General features: G+C 43.1%; 1 protein-coding gene across 1 annotated transcript in view; it reads right to left on the reverse strand.

Moving 5' to 3' along the window:
* Positions 1–16352: 16352 nt before the first annotated feature.
* The window catches only part of Gxylt2 (glucoside xylosyltransferase 2), a 53507-nt gene continuing 48973 nt past the window's right edge, over positions 16353–20886 (reverse strand). The window contains exon 7 of the mRNA XM_013010426.1: positions 16353–16631. Coding sequence (XP_012865880.1) covers positions 16449–16631 — 183 coding nt within the window. The 3' untranslated portion in view covers positions 16353–16448. The remainder of the gene's footprint in view (positions 16632–20886) is intronic.

Raw genomic sequence — 20886 nt, forward strand, 5'->3', positions numbered from 1 at the left:
GCGCCCGGCACGTCACCGCGCGCACGCTCTCCGCCGGCGTCCTCGTGCCCGTCGCGAGCGCGCGCGCGAGCGCCAAGCCGGCCGAGTGCGCGTGTGCGTGCGCGGCGGGGGTGGGCTGGGGGCGTGCCGCGCGAAGCGAGGCCCCGCCCCTCCCGCTGCCGCACTGTGCGGGTGCTGCCCCACCCCCGTCTCGCCCCGCCCATCCGCGCCCCACCCCCGGGTGCCCTCCACCTGCCTGCGCTCTCGGGGCGCGGCCCTCTCGCGTCACCTGCAGGGCTAAGCCTCGCCGCTCCGAGCCTCGTTCGGCCCGTCTGAGCCACGAGGCCGCTGGGACCCAGCCCGTCACGTGACCGCGCTCCTTTAAAGAGCGCCGCCCGCCGGCGCAGCCGCCCCCTCCGCTCCACTCCCGGGCCGCGCCGCGATGCCGGCCGGCCGCGAGCTGCGGGGTCGGCCCGGCGTCACAGCCCCACTCGGCGACTTTCTCCCCGGGTGACCTTGCACTGCTTACCTACGCGGACAGCCCCGCGCTTTGCATTGATCAAATGGGGTTCACAGAAACAAGCCTTGACCGAGGAAGACGCCAGGCCCGTGGCCTACGCCTGTCATCCTTAACCCCTCGGGAGGCTGAGATCGGAGGACCGCGGTTCGAAGCCCGCCTGCGCGGAAAGCCCGTGAGACTCTCACCTCCAGTAAATCACTCAAAAATAAAAACAGGAAGTGGCGCTGTGGCTAGCCTTGAGCACGAAGCCCGGGAACAGCGTCCAGGCCCTGAGTTCAAGCCCCACGACTGGCAAAAGGAAAAGGGGGGGGGAGGTGCTGCCTTTTATCTAGGTGATGTATGTAAGCAAAAACAAAACCTCCACATCCAGAATCATTCCAGCAAGTGTTGCCCTCCTGAGAAACAGGTCTCCCATGTGTTTTAGACTCTCAGTCCGGCTCGAAGACTAATTGCCTTGCAGGGAGAGGCGAGATGATGGTGACGTCATCACACTCTTGGCCACATTGACTGTGCTCTAGGTTCCGGTTATGGTGGACCCCTGTGATCTAATGCAGCCTACTGCCTCCAAAGCAAAGCTTAGCCTAGCCTGTCTGCTACCCTCAGGGCTGTTCGGGCAAGTTTCTTATTTGTAAGAGCTATACTACTGTATAAGTCAGCTGCCCCAGCCATAGGCAGGTATTTAAATCTAACTTAAAGTTCAGTAAAATGTCAAATTCAGCCGCTGAGTTTCTCAAATATATATATATACACACACACACACTTCCTCAATCGCTCTCCGACCCCTGTCAAGGGCTGCACAGCCACACAGGCTGGTAGCTTCTGTATGTACAGCTTGGGTAAAGAAAAATCCATGCCAGGCACTGGTGGCTCATGCCTGTCATCCTGGCTACTCAGGAGGCTGAGATCTGAGGATTGCGGTTTGAAGCCAGTCCAGGCAGGAAAGTCCATAAGACTTTTATCTCCACTCCACCTCCAGAAAACCGAAGGTACTATGGCTCAGTGGTAGAGTAGTAGCCTTGAGCAAAAGAGCTCAGGGACAGTGCTCAGGCCCTAAGTTCAAGTCCTACAACCAACAAAGAAAGAAAGGAGGGAGGGAGAAAGGGAGGATGGGAGGAAAGAAGGGAAGAAGGGAGGAAGGAAGGGAGGGAGGGAGGAAAAAAGGAAGGAAGAGAAGGAGGGAGGGAAGAAGGAAAAATCCATTACTGCAAAAAGTTCTACTGAATTTTCTACTAGAGAACAAAAGTTAATGTCTTTCAGTTTGCTTTGTCCCTTGTATCACTCACAGCTTTGATCACACTTAATTTTTTTTTATAGCTCTCAGAACTCATGTGGCTCTGCAGCTTTGTGGTGCTGGGAATGGAACTCGGGGCTTTGCAATGTTCAGCAAATGTTTTACTGCTGAGCAACCTCCCTGCCCTCATCTCTCAATTAAAAGTCTATGCACATAGGGTTTTTCTGTTTGAAAAGTCCTTCTCTCCCTTCACTAGGCTACCTTCCTATCATAATTCATGTCTCAGCTTAAATACCACTTCTGGGATGATTTCCCTGATTCCTTTTAGGCTATAATAAGACTTAGTCTTCTGTCAGTTTTCCAGAGTTTAGAAGTTAAGATTGCAAAGGGAGAAGAGATACAGATTAAGGCTGAAGGTTTTCTCTGATTTATTTCTCCCATTTTCCTGGGAATTCTGCATTGCTAGAACCTTCTATGAAGCCATTCCATTCCCCACAATTGCACTGAAGGATTCTGGTTTCCCGGTGTTCATGTCCCTGTGTATTGTCCCCACTCTGAATCAGAGGATTTCTAATAAATCTGATGGAGGGAATGGCAGATGGCCCCTAAAGTCATAAAAGATCCAGCAATGTCTTCTTTGGATTGGTAAATTGTTCATGGGGGGATTGATGGACAAAGCCAGAACACTGGACAACCCTATAAAGAACCACACAGAGAAGAATTTCAGCCTTCAAAGTGGATCCTCAGGAGTTCCATCACTTGATTTCATGGTCTTAAGAGAGTGCTTCTGGTAGCATGGCCCATTTTAGCCACTTCCCTATTTCTAACCAATCCAAAGAAGCTGTGGAAGGTAATAAATGATTATGATTATCTTAAACTTCTAAATTTCAGTAACATTTCTTACACAGCAAGAGAAAAGTAATGCAATAAGTTAAATGTTAACATGAATACTAAATTCTTTCCATTTGACATTCTTCCAGCTTATTAAAAATAATTGAAGCCCAGCATAGTCATTCACACCTGTAATCCCAGCACTTAGGAGGAAGATCATTAGTTTGAGACCTGCAGATATAGCAAGATCCTATCCCAAATAGTAGAAAAAAAAAGCAGAAAATCTAATTTAATTCTCACAAAAATCCTGTAAGATCAGCAATATTATCACATGTAACAGAAGAGAACATATGAACTAATTTGTCCAAAGTCATATAACTACATCAGCAAAGGACTGTTAGGGCCTTTGAGTCAAAACACAGAGGTATTTCTGAGCCTCCAAACATTGACTTGTTCTTACAAAGTAAAATACCAAAAGAGTTGAGACATTAAAGACGTTAATCTAAGGCAGAAGACAAATATGTGAATTAGGTGTTCAGAAACCTTAAAAACCTCTTCTAGAGCAGGATAGAAATTGCTTCTTAGAAAGTACTCGCTCAAAGACTGGAAAAGATTTGCACTAAAAGAAGAGTTGTCAGGGCTGGGTATGGTGATAAATGCCTAGAATCCCAGCAATTGGGGAGACAGAGACAGGAAGAGTACAGTTCAAATCCAGTTGGAGCAAAAAATTACTGAGAACTTGTCTCATAAAACAAGCCAGGTGCCAGTAGCTCACCCCTGTAATCCTATCTGCTCAGGAGGCAGAGATCTGAAGATCTCAATCCTCAGAGCCAGCCTGGGCAGGAAAGTATATGAGACTGATCTCTAATAAATTACCCCCCCAAAAAAAGGCTGGAAGTTGAGTTGTGGCTCAAGTGGTAGAGCATTAGCCTTGAGCACAAAAGCTCAGGGTTAGTGTCGAAGCCATAAGTTCAAGTGTCAGGTCTGGCACACAAAAAAAATGCTTTTAATTTTTTAAAAAAAGCCAGCAATGGTGGTACATAGCTATAATTCCAGCTACTTTTGAGACAGTGGCAGGAGGATCATGGTTCAAGAATGACTTAGTTGAAAGTGCAAAGTTCTATTTGAAAAATAAACTAAAGCAGCGAAAAAGAAAAGAAAAAAAGACCCAGACCTGTCTTAAATGGCTAGCAAGAGGCCCTAAATCCAATCCCAAGGGCCATAGATGACGATGATGATCATGATTATGATCATGATGATGATGGTGATGATGATGACGATACTACTCATAAATAAGTTACAAGTTCTCTAGACAAAGGGAGCTAATACAAGGTAAGTCCTTTGTGAGTGGTTCCTAGGTGCTGGGGAGAAAAGAGTAAATGATCTCTTTCCCTGTAGAAATCAGGCTCTAATGGAGGAACACACACGGCAGCAGAAGCCCAGCGCCGTGGGTGTGACAAAAGGAAAAGGCCTGAACTTAAACAAGACAGAGTAGGTGGTAGGAGATGGAGACAGAGAGAGAAATGTAAGAGAAACGAGTCAGGACTACGTCAGAAAACATGGAGGAGGATCTTTTTATAACCAAAGGAGAATTACTGGAGTTTGTCTGGCCTTTTGAGATAGATCCATGTGTGGGATGGGACAAGGAGAGGAAGTCAACAGAACAGGGAATAGTCTAGGGTAAAATTCCACGATGTATCTGCTCAGCAGAAGAAGTAATTAGTGGAATGAAGAGACAACCTACAGAATAGAAGAAGAGATTTGCAAACTATTCTGACAAAGGATCAACAGCTAGAATATATAAGGAACTCAAAAAAAAACAGTAACAAATAGAAATCAATAATTGAACAATAGACCTAGAATGACATTTCTTTTTAAAAAAAGACATACAAATGCTCAATAGCACAAATGATCAAGGGAAGATAATACCACAGTGAGAGATCACTTAGTAAGAATGGCTCTTATCAAAAGAGTCAGGACACTAGTGCTGGCAAGGTGGTGCTGGAAAGGGAACACTTGCACACTGATGGTAGAAATACAAATCCGTGCAGCCAGTATGAAAAACAGTATGAGATTTCTTAAAAAAAAAAAAAAAAAAAACTGCTGCCAGGTGCTGGTGGCTCACGCCTGTAATCATAGTTACTCAGGAGGCTGACGTGAGGAATGTGGTTCAAAGCCAGCCTGGGCAGAAAAGTCCGTGAGACACTTATCTCCAATTGACTACCAAAAAAGCCAGAAGTGGAGGTTTGGCTCCAAGTGACAGAGTGTGAGCTTGGGAGAAAAAGCTAAGCAAGAGCAGGAGGTCTTGAGATCAAGCCTCAGTACTGACACAAAAAAAAGTCAAAACTACCACATGGTCTACTGGTGCCACCACTTGATGTATATATGAAGGAAATGTCATCAATATGTAGGAGAGACCCTGTGCCCCATGTTTACTGTATTATTCACAACAACCCAGAAATGGAAACAACCCAAGTCTATTAATGAATAAGGGGAAAAGGCTAGGTGGTTTATGCATATAATGGAATACTATTCATCCATTTAAAAAAGAATGAAATCCAGTCATATGTGAGAATTGGGTCATTATTATGTTAAGTGAAATAAGCCAGGTATAGGAAGACAAGTACCCCGTGATCTCATTCCTGTATAGAATCTAAATCAAGTTGATCTCAGCTGTTGAGGGTAGATGGTGGTTTGCAGAGGCTGGGCAGAAGAAGAAAGAGACAGAGGAGGAAAGGTGGAACAATGGTACCAAGAAACTGTGTTGAGCTATTGCCCAACAGGATGAGTAGAAGCAGTGTGACGATGTGCTATATAATTCAGAATGCTAGAAGAAAAAGAATTAAATTTCCCATCATAAAGAAATGATAAATACCCTGGAAGGGAGATAGATGTGTTCAGCCTGATATAAACATTATACAATGAATGCATGTGTTCAAACATCATATAGTACATTTTTGTGCATCTGTTAAAAATAAGTTTAAAAAATTTAAGAATACCTTATGTAAAGCCCTGGAGGTTCTTTGATTCCTGTGGCCTTTTATTGGTACGTTTAAATCCTTATTGTATATCAGTGTGCATTGTCCATCCTTCTACCTCAGCTTCATGTGGAGGTATTGTGTGTATACACATGTATATACACATGTGTATACACACGCACATACTCATTTGACTCAGTAGTGTCCTATAGGAAATGCTCCAGTCCCGAATCTGTGTGTCAATGAGTCACTGGATCTCTTCCAAGTCCTTTAGGATGAGTAAATTTTTACTCTTTCCTTGGCTTCCACTGTCTCAGTCCTATTGAGGATGATCCTATTGCTCGAAGCTGGTGCTCTACCACTTGAGCCACACCTTTACTTCTGACTTTTTTTTGGTTAATTGGAGATAAGAGTCTTGTGACTTTCCTACCCAGCCTGACTTTGAACCTCAATCCTCACAAGTCAGCCTCCTGAGTAGTTAGGATGATAAGTGTGGCACTGTAATCATTATTTTTTAACTTTATATAAACTTCCTCTCAATAAAACATCCCTTTTTACTTTTGTCACCAGTCTTCTATATCACGACACATGTATAAATGACCACAGAATAAGAAAGGAACACTTACAAACAACCTTCAAGTGGTAAACACATGATATATTGAAGTTACTATCACATGGTATTTTTCCTCTAACTCTAGGTGCTTACAAAAATTTCTAATTAACAAAAATTTAAATGAAGACTAATGTCCTGACATTTGCATTTGCCCTGTCACTTGACCAAAAATACAATCCTGAAAAAAAAAACTGCTATGGTTCTGCAAAATGCTCAGTAAGGAGACAAGAACAAGGCACTCCCCAGTTTGTTTGCTTCTTTCTTTCTTTCCTTCCTTCCTCCCTTCCTTCCTTCCTCCTTTCCTTTCCCTTCCCTTCCCTGCCCTTCCCTTCCCTCCCTTCCCCTCCCTCCCTCCCTCCCTCCCTCCCTCTCTCTTCTCTCTCTCTCTTTCTTTCTTTCTTTCTTTCTTTCTTTCTTTCTTTCTTTCTTTCTTTCTTTCTTTCTTCCTCAGACAGTCCTGCCCTGGCTGGCTTGGAACCGTGAGGACATCTCAGCCTTCTGAGTAGTCAGGATTATAGACGTGAGCCACCAGCACCCAGCTAGAGTTTCTTTAAAGTCATACATTTTATAGGAAGGTATACAGGAGATATGATTACATTCCTGACTCTAACTATCCCTTCTGACAGTCTATAATGACTGTAGAGTGAAGGTCTGGTAAATTACTCTTTGCTGGCAGCACAAGTTTATGACAATGTCCTCCCAATCATCCACTTATATTAGATTACTGAATTATTTTGGGCGATGACTTTATTCAGCTGATGATTGTTTTCCATTAGAGGGAAAAGATATATTATAGTTGCTGTAAAACAAATACCAGGAGAACAATTTTCTTCATTTTTTGACCCAGGTTAGCAATAACATTTTTTCTTCTGGACACGGAGACAAAGATTTCTCCAGAGATGCAATGACTCTATTGAAATGACATGGAAATTTTATGGCTGAAATCCTAGAAGGATGTGTGGTTTTTTAATAAAACATTCATTTAAAATAAAAACAGCATTGTTAAAATGATACATTTTCCTTGGCATCATTTGAGCCTTGGAGTTCATGGCTATGCTTGGGCTATGTCATTTGCACAAGCTATTTATGCTGTCTTTCCCCACTGTACTAATCGAGTTGTGTGCTGTTACAGTTTAAAAAGTCATTCATTCATTCATTCATTCATTCATTTATGCTGGTGCTAGGGCTTGAATTCAGGGCCGTGTACTCTCATTGGCTTTTATGCTGAAGGCTAGTGTTATACCACTTCAGCACTGCCACCACTTCCAGGTTTGTGCTGGCTCATTGGCGATAAGAGTCTCTTGGTTTTCTCTGCCCATGTTGGCTTCAAACTAGGATCCTCAGATCTAAGCCTTCTGAATAGCTAGGATTATAAGTGTGAACCACCAGGCACCTGGCGTATCAAGTCTTTTGTTTTGTTTTTGAGCATGATAATGTGTTACTAGTCATTGAGGCATAGGGACAAGATCAGCAAGGACACAACTCTTCATGAGCTGTGTATTTACATAGAAAGGTGGTTAACAACTAATGGTTGTACACAAATCAGTAGTTCCTTTTTTTTTTTTTAAGTCAGTCATGGGGCTCAAACTCAGGGCCTGGATGCTGTCTCTGAGTTCTGTTTGCTCAAGGCTAGCACTCTACTACTTTGAGCCGCAGCACCACTTCCAGTTTTCTAATGTTTGGAGATAAGAGTCCCATGGACTTTCTGGCCTGAGCTGGCTTCCAACCATGATCCTCAGATCTCAGCCTCCTGAGTAGCTAGGAGTACAGGCATGAGCCCCTGGAGCCTGGCAATAGTTACTTTTTAAACCAACAGATGAAGAGAAGGTACTAGATAATCCAGAGAAGTGACCACGAGAAATGGACCTGCCTTACATAGTAGATTATAGGAACCTCCACAGAAAGTGGCATTTATGTTGAGACCTGAAAGGTAGTAGATCTTGGCCAGGTAAAGGAAAGAGGCAAAATAAAAGATCCCAGAGAGGAATAGGGCAGCCTTGTGGGAGAAGGAACACAGCCTCTTAAAGGAGCAGGAGATAAACCAGCAGTAGGAATTAATGAAGTGGGGAGAAGAGCTCAAGGTGAAGGGTGGGGGGCGGGGTGTGGAGAGGAGGCTGCTCACACAGACTACCTGAGCCATTTGGGGAAAAAGCCTGAATGTTGTAGAAAGTGGAAAGGGGATCCATGGAAGAAGGGCTTTGCATGTGGTGGAGTTGGGGTATCATTTGGAGGGAGCCAAGTGAGTACAGAATGAAGAAAGGCTTCAGAGCAGCAATCTAAGACTGCAATGCCCAGAACCTAAAGAGCAGTATTATGAGCAGTGGCAGCTGCAAAGACAAGAAACTAGCTCAGTTACCGTTCAGGAGATAGAAATACGATCTCCTCATCTCTCATCCTATACTAGTTTGAGTTCTATTTTCTGCCTCCTGCAACCCAAAGATTTCTAGCTACTAAGAAATTGGTGCCAGGAGTGGGGTGGTCTAGGGGCAAGGTACACATTTAGTGAGAAACAGGGTATAAAACCAGGAAGAATAGACAAGGACAATGCTCAGATTTCTGGAGTAAGGCAGATGCATTGGTCAGTGGCCTTTACTGAGTTGGAACGGTGGGAGAGAACAGAGAGGAATAAATCTATTATAATGGAGTGGGGCTAGGGAGCTGTGTACTGGCTAAAGGACTCAATACAGACTGCAGTGGGGTAGGAAAACCACCAAAGCCACGTTCTTTCAAACGTTGCCATCCACATTCCTCTAAAAGCACAGACAAGACTTCTGCATGTAGTCTCCTGGAAAGCAAGTATTCGGCACTATAGTAAATGAAAGAGATACTATTCCTTCTGTTTTGTTGTTGTTCTTGTTGTTGGTTGTAGGGCTTGAACTCCTGGCCTGGGCACTGTCCAGCTCTTCAGCTCAAGGCTAGCACTCTACCACTTGAGTCACAATGCCACATCCTGGTTTTCTGGTGGTTTATTAGAGAAAAGAGTCTCACGGACTTTCCTGACCAGGCTGGCTTTGAACCGTGATTCTCAGATCTCAGCCTCCTGAGTAGCTAGGATTACAGGCATGAGCCACCGACGCCCGGCTTTCCCTCTGGTATTCCTGAAAACTCTATTTATTAAGAGCAGGGGTTATGAGGATGTAAATGTTTTAGATATTTGGAACTTCCTATTGTGTGCCTGTACCTGTGGGTTTGAACTCAGGGCCTGGGCATTGTCCCTTAGCTTTTTCTGTTTGTTGTTGTTGTTGTTTGTCCTGTCGTGGGGCCTGAACTCTGGGCCTGGACGCTGTCCCTCAGCTCTTCAGCTCAAGGCTGGAGCTCTACTACTTGAGCCACAGTGCCACTTCTGGCCTTTTTCTTTTTGCTTATGTGGTGCTGAGGAATCAAACCCAGGGCCTCATGCATGCAAGGCAAGCACTCTACCACTGAGCCACCTTCCCAGCCCTCCTTTAGCTTTTTCTATCAAGGCTGGTACTCTACCACTTGGCCATGCCTCCACTTCCTAGTTTTTGCTGGTTAATTGTAGATAAGTCTGCCTGAGTTGCCTTTGATCCCCAATTTTCAGATCTCAGCTGGAATTTCATATTGTACTTAAATTCCTCAGGATCCTCACTGTTGCTACAGTAATATAAGAAATAGGGCTGGGGAAGTACATTAGTAGTAGAACATTTCTTTAGCATGCACAAGGGGCTGGGTGCAATCTCCAGCAATACACTCCACTCCCACACTAAGCAATAGTAAGATTAGCTAGTGCTTTACACCAGCATTGATCTAAGATCATTATTTTATTTTATATTCTATTTTGTGCTGGTCCTGGGGCTTTCACTTAGGGCCTGGGCACTGTCCTGAGCTTCTTTTGGCTTGAGGCTAACATTCATCACTGGAGCAACAGTTCCACTTCTGGCTTTCTGGTAATTTATTGGAGATAAGACTCTCACAAGAACCAGATGCTGGTGGCTCATGCCCAGAATCCTAGCTACTCTGGAGACTGAGGATTACAGTTCAAAGCCAGCCCGGGCAGGAAAGTCCATGAGACGCTTATCTCTAATTAACCACCAGAAAACTATAAGTGATGCTGTGACTCAGAGTGGTAGAGAGCTAGCTTTGAGCAAAAGAGCTCAAGGACAACATTCAGGCCCGGAGTTCAATCTCCAGGATTGACCCTCTCCCCCGCAAAAAAAGAAAAGAAAAGAAAGGAAAAAAAAAGGTCTTATCAACTTTCTTGCCTAGGCTGACTTTGAAAAGCAATCCTCAGATCCCAGCCTCCTGAGTAGCTAGAATTACAGGTGTGAGCCACTGGTACCCAGTGAGCTTTACCTTTATTCTTCTCACAGTGATCCTCAAAAGGTAGATATTTTAATTCCTATTATGTCAAAGAGAGGTTAACCTAATTCCACAAAATCACAAAACTAATAAAGGATAGAGCAGGGATTTAAATCCAAGATTGTCTGAGTGTCTTTTTATTTTTCTTTTCTGAATGTCTTTAAACCACTATTGTTTACTGAATTCCATCACCGAGGACTGTATTTAGTGTTAAAAAAAAAAAATCTTCATGGAAGACCTGCCATATTTCTCCAGGGCCCAAGCTCTAGCTCCTTTAGGACTGTGCCAAGGCAAAGAGGTCAGTTACCTTTGAAGGTAACCTCAGCAAGCTTGCATCCAGTCAGCATTCATTCATTAAGAACTACTCCAGTCAGCATTCATTCATTAAGAACTTCAGACACGTGAAGTCGTTCTGTTTGCAATCCAACTCCTTTACTTCTCATCTCTTAAGCACTTTAGCCTCATTCACCAAAATGTCTATAGAGCTGACACAGTTCTCTGAGAAGAATCAAGAATTGAAAAGATTAAAAAAAAACAGCAAGTATACACACGTTGTCATTTGTTCAGGTCTAAAGCACCTGGCTTTCTTGTAGCTCAGCTTCTGTCACAGTACATGGGTTCCTGCTGACATCTCGAGTTTCACAGGTGTTCCTTCATTTATTCCCGCTCTGTGGTATGTGAAGAGCTCATCCCCAGTCTTATTCCAGTAGTGTGGCATGGACTGGTGTTCAGAAACTTGTTTAAGTGTTAGAAAGATGCTAAAATTAGTATTTAACCTTTATCTAAGTATATGTAGAACCTCATTACGCGTCATATGTAATATTTTGCTGTGGGTTTTCTTATCCAGAAAACCACCTCCAAACCAAAAGACACTCAATGGATGAACTGAGCATTTATATGGATCTAAGAAAACACTAAGGATTATGGAGGAAAACATTTGTATCAACCTAAAACTCTGGGAACACTTCAGTTTGGGTCTGTTTTGTTTTGTTTTGTTTTAGAGATAAGGTCTTACCATGTAGCCAGGATGGTCTTGAACTTGAGATCTTCCTGCCTCAGCCTCCTAAGTGCTATGATTACAGCCACATGTCACCATGCCTGACATTTAGTTCAACTAGTGTGTGTGTGTGTGTGTGTGTGTGTGTGTGTGTGTGTACCAGGGCTTGAACTCAGAACCTCACACTCTCCTTCAACTTTCTTTCTAAAAGCGGGCACTCTACCTGTTGAGCCATGCCCCTTTTTGCTGGTTAATTGGAGTTAAGAGTCTCTGTAGACTTTTCTGCCCAGGCTGGCTTTGAACCTTGATCCTGCAGGCCTCAACCTCTGAATAGTTAAGATTATAGGCATGTGCTATTAATGCCTAGCTTAGTTCACCCATTTTTGAAACGTGTACTAGCTAATAAGTCAGGATTGATTTTTGCTACATAAAATGTAGAACTGTGAAAAACTAATTTCTACATCTACATAGCAGGGGATGCAACTCCAAAATAACACCAAAAGACATATATTTAAAGCTTTTAATTTAAAAACAAGGAGAAACAGGAGGTAACATTTAAAAAGACAAGACAGTAATTAATCTTCATACTCAGTATCCCTTTTTAATTACTATAACAATTCACTTTCTTTGCAGTTTTCTTTATTATGCCAATTTTAACAAACATTTTTTTTTCTTTTTAGTGGATATCCTGGGGCTTGAACTCAGGGCCTAAGAAGCTGCCCCTAAGCTTTTTGCTCAGGACTAGCATTCTACCACTTGAACCACAGCTCTATTTTCAGATTTTTTGGTAGTTTGTGGAGAAAAGAGTCTCACAGACTTTCCTGCCCAGTCTGGCTTTGAACTGCTATCCTCGGGATACAGGAATTAGCCACCCAGGACAAACAAAAGCCTTTCAAAACAGTTTTCCAACATTAAAAATTGCATTCAGGGTCTCCTTGAGACTTAAAGCAATGGTTGACTTTCATCAGTGACAACACAAATGCGTAAACCCGCTGTGGGCAGAAGTCACACCGGATCCTTCCACGTTCAGAAGTGAACATACACAAATGCTTCATCTTGAAGACTTAAGAGGATACTTCCAGTTTGGCCTTGTGAAAAACAAAAACTAGGGCAAAGCTCTCATCTCTTTGCCAGAGAAATTTTGTTCGTTTTAAATACCAACAATATAACTGTAAAATGATTTGACCTAAGATGTAGATATAATTCTTTATTTCATAGGTATGACAAATGTGTAACATGCACATGTGCATGATGGGTTGATTGATTTTTTCCTTTCTCTTTAATTTCTGGAACATTCTTTATTATTATTATTTTTTTGGGGGTCCGGTTGTGGGGCCTGAACTCTGGCCTGGGTGCTGTCCCTCAGCTCTTCAGCTCAAGGCTAGCGCTCTACCACTTGAGCCACAGCACCACTTCCGGCTTTTTTCTTTTTGCTTATGTGGTGCTGAGGAATCGAACCCAGGGCCTCAGGAATACAAGGCAAGCGCTCTACCACTGAGCTACCTTCCCAGCCCCAATTTCTGGAATATTCTTATCATGAAGATTTGATCTAAGGCCAATTTCTGGAATATTCTTATCATGAAGATTTGATCTAAGGATTAGAACTGCCTGCAAAGAGATCCCCAAATTCTGTCACTTGGTCACAAAAGCCCAGTATCATATACAACTCAGAAGTTTACATCAAGATGGAAAGGGAAAGGAAAATTGAAAAGAATGTGAAAAAATGGGAAAGAAACAAAATATGAGAAAAGTTGCCAGCCATAAGACTGTTAATAGTAGGTGTTCTCATGAAACTCAGCGTATTAATGAACTTGGTCTTGAAATCATGTTCTCTTTGGTTAATCAAACACATGCCATGCATAAATACCAGACAATGTTTACACATAAGTCAAATTTGTTTGAACGTTGTTCTATTTGCAGGGCAGGTTTGGAATAATTTTGTGATCAATCACTGTGAATTATAATATAAACGACTGTGCATGATTTGGCTTGCTTCTTTATTTTTGCTCATGAGCATAATTGCAATAAAAGAAATAAGTCCACATACTTACCCATGTCAATACCAAATTCAGTGCAAGTCAAAACTCACAGGAAAGCACTGAATAAAACTTACAGCACCATGCCCAAATGCCAAATTGTCATTTTAGAAGTTGAGGAAAAATGCAAATTGATTTTGTTGCCAGTTAAAATTTTAAATGTTAAAAATTTCAATGTAAGTCACATTTTCTCAGGATAAAATGGCAAGGAAAATATCATCAGTATTTTCTAGTGATTGCTACTGGAAGCTTTGGTTTCAATGCATACAAAACTATGGGCCCACCAAGTGTTAGTGGCTCACACCTATAATCCTAGCCACTGAGGAGGCTAAGGTCTGAAGATCTCAGTTCAAAGCCAGCCTAGGCAAAAAAAAAAAAAAAAAAAGACCCAGAGACTTTTATCTCCAGTCAACCTGCCAAAAGCTAGAATTAGAGGGAAGGCGCAAGTGGTAGAATGCCAGCCATGAACAAAAAAGCTAAATGAGAGTACAAGGCCCTGAGTTCATGTTGGAGTTCCACTGTTACATGAAACAGAATTTGAAAAGGGTGGATACCGGAAGAGAGAAGGGAGAGAAAAGAAGGGACAGGAAGAGAGTAGACAGGAGAGGAGAGGAGGGAAAAAAGGACAAAAGAGAAGAGAAGAAGCCCCACCCATGTTCTTCCCAATATAAATTCATAGGACTGATGGGGCTGAAGCCTAACCTCTGGCAAACTTCAAATCATAGATTACGTTTTAAATGTTATGGCTCTTCAAAAGTTTCAAAAGCTTTTCCTGGGAGTTAAGCAAAGGCAGACAAGCTACAGCCTATTAAATTAAAAGATACGGCATATTAAATAATTAATTATGGGCTACACTATAGGAATTCCATGGTGGAAAATCATACCCTGTTCTAAGGTGTCATAGACTCATAGTTTATCATTCTAGAATTCTAGAATTTCGCACCGGAAGAACCACCACATCCTGGTTCAGCTTAAAATCAGGCCCCGATCTTACAGTCTTAACCTCCCACCCCACCACCTGCCACTTTCAGGACCCGTGCAGTGTTCTTGCTGTGCTCATGTTCTCCCTCTCAGGCCCAGAGGAGAGAAAAGAGCCCCTGGTGCCCAGAGCCCCAGCTCCCTAAGAGGCCGGCAGCCACAGAGCTTCAGATGGCAGAGGATTCTCTCTGGTATGCTCATTTCTTTGGGTGACAAATTCCTTATTTATCTTAACAGAGATGACAGAGGCCTCTTCTCAGTTCACTAGGCTATTGGAGACATCAATGTAATCAGTTATGCAAAAGCCATTTGGGATAAATGAGCTGAGTGCTGGTAGCTCATGCCTGTAATCCTAGCTACTCAAGAGACAGATCTGAGGATCACAGTTCAGAGACAAACCTGGGCAGCAAAGTCCATGAGACTCTTAACCTCCAATTAATCACCCTTACCCCCAGCCCTCAAAAGCTACAAGTGGAGCTATGGCTCAAGTGGTAGAGCACTATATTTGAGCAAAAAAAGCTAAGGGGCCCTGAGTTCAAGCTCCAGAACCAGTATACACATAACCAAAAGAATTATGTAAAATGTCTCCATGCAGGTACTAGAGTTGACTTCAGATCCTTTTGGCAAATAGAAGACACTTCTACTATAGCAAGATGTTTAAGGCCTGCAAGGTTTCTTAGTTAACATTGGTTAGCCCTAGAAAAAACTTTAAAAAAAAAAAGAGGCTTTTCTCAGATTGGTAGGAAGTTGAAATTTCTTGTCAATGAAATTATCTGAACTATTTGAGCACAATAAATTTTAACGTTCTTTAATTTCTCTTCACAAAAGAGACAGGAGCACACCTAGAGACAACTTTAGAAATCAAATGTTTTTGTCTGTCTGTGGCAGAATGCAGAGTCACAGTTCTTGGCTAAAGAATTTCCCCCAGGGACTCAACACAGTTAATGAATTTCTTTCAGAAGCTATTGTTGCATAGAAATTTCTTACAATTGAGTCCTCTGCAAATCTAAGCAAGTTTTAAAATAAATACCTTCAGATACACTGCCCAACTGGCTAAAATGTAAACACTTCTCACATTGTAAGAATGCTGCAGACATAAGAATCTCATCTAATGTTTTAGTCTCCTGCATAAAAAATCTTAGCACAGAAGGTGGCTTCTATGGAGATAACCTGTTTAAAATACTTGGAATAACAGAAAATGCAGAAGGAGTTCAGGAAATGGGAGTTCAGGAAGGGACTCTGGAAGGAATACATTAAAAATATTAAATCTTTTCCACGGGTTGGTAGAATTATGTCTAATCTCATCTTGAGTTTTGCCCATGACCTAGAGTCTCCACAAGTTTTGTTTGTTTTTTATGTAAGTACTACTTTTTACAACAAGGGTGTATGAGGAAGTCAACTACATAAAAAGAGTGTGGGAATGCTAGATAAATGTCACACCCAGCATACCACTGAAATGATGTCTCCAACACTGAACAGGAGTTGGAAGGCTTGGAAAAGTTCCCATTTAACAGCTTAAGAAGTCTGCTGGAGCAATGCTAAGTCCATAATAATGAGGGTTGTTTTTGTCTGTTGTTGTTAATGGTACTAAGATTGAACTCAGGGCTAAACCATCTTGCCCTATCCCCCAGGCCTTTTGCTTTTCTGTTTGTTTTCCAGAGAGGGGCTCATGCAAACTTTCCCTGGCCTGGCCTCCACAATCTTCCTACGGAGTAGCAGGATTAAAGGCAGGTACCACCACACCTGGTCCTATTGGTTGTTTCAATGATTGAACAGAGATAAATAGGATTTTAGAAAAATAAAGTTAAAGAAAGGCTTATTCCATTTTAGGGGTCACGAATTAAGCAATGTTTAACAAGGCTTTTAAAACTCAACAGTCATGGAGCACCATTCAATGATCAATCACACTCGAAAAGAGCCAGGTAGCATAAAGACCCATATGTCCACGGTGACAAGATGAAATGCTCAGCGCATGTGATTGGGACCAACGTGGATGATGACATGTCTCTCGTAAGCTCTTCTCATTGTTTTCTCAATTTGCTTCAGGAACACCTGGGGGATGCGGCCACATAAAGTGTGTACCGTCTCCAAAAACTTCAGCTGGAGCGGGTAATACATGGATTGAAAGAGATTGTCTTGAAAGGGAAACTGAAAGATGGTAAAGAAAAAAAAAGTATAGTTACTGAACTGCTGTTGTAAAACATAAACCACTTTCACTAACAAACGACATGGGGGAGCCAGGCGGTTTAAGTCATCTGAATATTAGGATGACAAGCATGTACCACCATGCTGAACTATTGGTAGAGATGAGGGTCTCACCAACATTTTGCCTGGGCTGGCCTTGAACTACAATCCATGAGTCAGAGGCACTAGATGGATATTTTGTTGTTGCTATGTGCACGAGAAGTGTTTTCTAAAATAAATCTTTTGAACTGAATCATGAACATCTATCAAAATTTTTTCTAGAGGCTGGGAAGGTGGCTCAGTGGTAGAGCGCTTGCCTTGCATGCCTGAGGACCTGGGTTCGATTCCTCAGCACCACATAAGCAAAAAGAAAAAAAAGTCGGAAGTGGTGCTGTAGCTCAAGTGGTAGAGCCTTGAGCTGAAGAGCTGAGGGACAGCAAGCACCCAGACCCAGAGTTCAGGCCCCACAACCGGACCCCCCCCCATTTTTTTTTTCTAGGCTTGTTGAAAGAGGAGAGACTGCTAGTAGATCAAGTCACTATGGACCTTTTATATGAAAAGACTAGAAGGCGGGGAGGAGCCAGAAAAGAGGCAGAATGCCTGAGAGGACAGTGGGGGCCTGTCTGTTTTCCTAGAAAACGTCAGAGCTTTTAAAGTTCAGCAGAAATACTGCTGAATACAGTATTGTTTATCAGCAACATAAGTTTCTTTCCAGCCTGAGCATACAGATGCTCTGCAAGAAGCTTCTGTCCTAGACTAGCCTGAGGATACTCTTTCGTTCCCAGCACAACCTAGACCAGTGATATGTTCCTCAAGGACAGGCCTCAATCTCTCTTTTCCAGCCAGGGTAAAACCCTGGTAGCCACCTTTCACTCATTTCCCCCTCATGCCTACATGCAAACCCATCACCAAGTTCTGAAACTTTGTCTGACTACATAACAAAAACACAGCCCCTGCCAAGTGCCGATGGCTCACGCCTATAATCCTAGCTACTCAGGAGGCTGAGATCTGAGGATCCCATTTCAAAGCCAGCCCAGTCAGGAAAGGCCTCTAGACTCTTATCTTCAATTAACCACCAGAAAACGGGAAGTGGCAGGGTGGCTCAAGTGGTAGAGTGCTAGCCTTGAGCTGAAGAGCTGAGGGACAGTGCCCAGGCCCAGAGTTCAAGCCCACGACTGACCAAAAACAAAAAGCAAAAAGCACAGCCTCTCCGAGAACTCCTGCCTTCATGCAAGCCAGTGCTGGCCCCCACTCCTGTCTGTGTGACTGCAGTTGGTCTCACAAACAGTCTTTGTGTTCCATGCTTGTGCCCCTGTCACCAACCACCGAGGTGACATTTTCAAACATAAATCAGAGCCTGTCACTCTCCTGCAGGGCTTCCCTGAAAGAAGTCCAACTCCCCCATTTTTTCCCTTCCTTCCTTCCTTCCTTCCTTCCTTCCTTCCTTCCTTCCCTCTCTTTCTTCTTCCTTCCTTCCTTTCTCTCTCTTTTTCTCTCCTTCCTTTTCTTTCTTTCTTTTTCTTTCAAATGGAATCTCTTGAACGTTTCTGCCCAGTCTAGCTTCAAATCACGATCCTCCAGATCTCAGCCTCCTGAGTAACTAGGATCATAGGCATTCACATTGGCACCCAGCTAGGAAATACATCTTTTGTGATAGTATCTGTGTAACACATTGATTTGGGATTAGTGATTGTCCTGGTTGAAATGCCTGAATGAATAGACTGAGTGCACAGACAGACTCCTTTATAAAGCTGTTATTTGATCCTCTTTCTGATCCCACAGAAAACAAACCACAGGAAACACAAGAACCATAGTTGCTCAATTCCAAACCTGGGGTGCCAGATCATGGCACCTTAGAGCAGCCCTGCAGGGGGCTGCTCTGCCCCTACTCATCAGTGTAAGGGTATCCAAGTGGGAGAATGGCACAGTGCAGAAGAGATTTTCCATGTAATGTAACCACCTGACCTTTGAAACCCCAACAGCAGGACACACAGAAGAAGGAAGAAGTATTAGTATAGGTGCATGCTTAGCTCTTCTCCTGCAGTGAAGACAACTCCCAAGGTTTCTTGAGCTAGAGTTCTCTGCAAAATGCATTTTCACAAGCACCCCCCAAAAATGTTACTGTGACAAAGATTCTTCCCTACCTCATTTCTGACAAAGCCTGTTTGGAAACCTTGTGGGTTCCTAGATCTTCAAGAAAACAATCTCTAGGGCCAAGCACATACCTGTAGTTTCAGCTACTGGAAAGGCAGAGATGGAAAGATTATGGTTCAAGGCAAGCCGGGGTAAAAGTTAGAAAGATCTCATCTCAATCAAAAGGCAGGCTATGGTGGTTCATGTTTATAATCCCAGCTATCTGGGCAGCAGAGGTAGGTTGATCATAGTCTGAGGCTGACTCCCAGGTAAAACGTGTGAGATCCTACCTGAAAAAAGAAAAAAACTAAAACAAAAAGGGCCGGGGAAATGGCACAAATTGCCTAGCAAGTACAAGTTCCTGAGTTCAAACCCCAGTGCTGTACTCCCTAAAACTCTAATGGGGTCTGTATACTTTATGTCAAACTGGTAAGCTTTCCCTACGAAGGGGCTTAGCCAATATTTTTGACTTTGTAGACACTACAGTCTCTGTCGGTACTCCCTGGAGGTGGGGTGAATGGATAGGTATATTGTGTCCTTTGGGGACTCCACATGTAGAATACTAAAACCTCAATCTCATATACAATTTTTTTCACACTATAAAATTCTTCTCTTAATTTTCTCATCTATTTAGAACTATTCTTAGCCTACAGGCCTTACAAAAATGTAGGCAACGAAGCAGATTTGGTCCATGGATGCTTCTCCCTGCTCTTTGTTTTGGAATTCTAGTCTCAGGAAGCTAGCAGTATCTGTTGCTCATTTTCTCCTAGCAAGCTCAGGGAATGCAGCATTTCCCCAAGTGTGGAACACAAAAGACGTTAGGAGGTGAATCACAAAGTAAAATTACGTTAGCCTTCCCGTTTGCTGCAAGAAGATAGTTCACATATGTCTTGATTTTATTACATTTCTTATGCCAGTACTGGGGCTTGAACTCAGGCCTGGGTGCTATCACTTTCTTTTGCTCAAGGTTAGCACTCTACCATTTGAGCCACAACTCTACTTCCGATTTTCTGGTGGTCAAGAGACTTGTGGGCTTTCCTGCCCAATCTGGATTTGAACTGTGATCTGCAGATCTCAGCCTCCAGAGTAGCTAGGATGACAGGCATGAGCCACCCCTGCCTGACCTCATGTATGTCTAAATCTTGCTTAACATTAGCTGATCCATCTCTTTAGGAAGAGCAGATCTAGAGGTCCCATAAAACTTGGTACAATATGATGGGGGATACTCTCAGCCTCTGAGAGGGTGCTTGAAACTGTAATTAGACCTGAACCAATGGCTGTCAAATGACTAATGGGAAGAAAAGGAATACAGGGTGGATACATTGGCAATGTGATCAGTACAGAGCAGATAACATGAGACATCATCATGCTGTTCAGAACAATACACAATTTAAAACTAATCCACTCTTTCTGGAATTTTCCTCTGAATATATCTGGACTGTGGTTAGCTAGGGTAACAAACTTTGGCAAGCAAAACCAAGGATGGGGAACTGTGGCTATGATCTTTCAGATTCACAGGCAATCACAGGACTTGCCTGACAGGCTCAGCACTGCACAGTTCCTGAGGGTATCACAGACAAAGGCTCAGGCTTCTGCCCTGGGCTAGCCATGCTCATCTTCAAGTCTGCATTCATAGGCCTGTTTTCGGGGCTTCTTTATTCCATTTTGACTCAATACCTACCCCTCTCCCCTTCTCCTCCCTTTCTCTGGCCCACAGGGCTAGAAACATGTGGATTCCATTTGTCTTGGGCTCCTTGCACATAAGGAGATTCCCACTATCTGTGGGGTATCACGTGACCTTCACCCTGTGCCTGGAGCACTGGGGAGGGGGCACCTCTTTTTTACTCTTGCTCATGCTGTTACAAGGTAAATCAGTAAAAGATGTCATTGCTATTTTTAGTTTGGTTCCTCTATTTATTTTTCTTGAGTACTAAGATTTGAACTCTAGACCTCCAGCTTGCTCAGCTTACTTACTCAGCTGACACTCTGCCACTTGAGCCACACCTCCAGTCAGGCTTTTGGACATAGTCTCAAGAACTTTTCTGCCCTGACTGGCTTCAAACCATGACCCTTCAGATTTCTGCCT

The sequence above is a fragment of the Dipodomys ordii genome, unplaced genomic scaffold (assembly GCF_000151885.1).
Source record: "Dipodomys ordii isolate 6190 unplaced genomic scaffold, Dord_2.0 Scaffold12, whole genome shotgun sequence".
NCBI lineage: Eukaryota > Metazoa > Chordata > Mammalia > Rodentia > Heteromyidae > Dipodomys > Dipodomys ordii.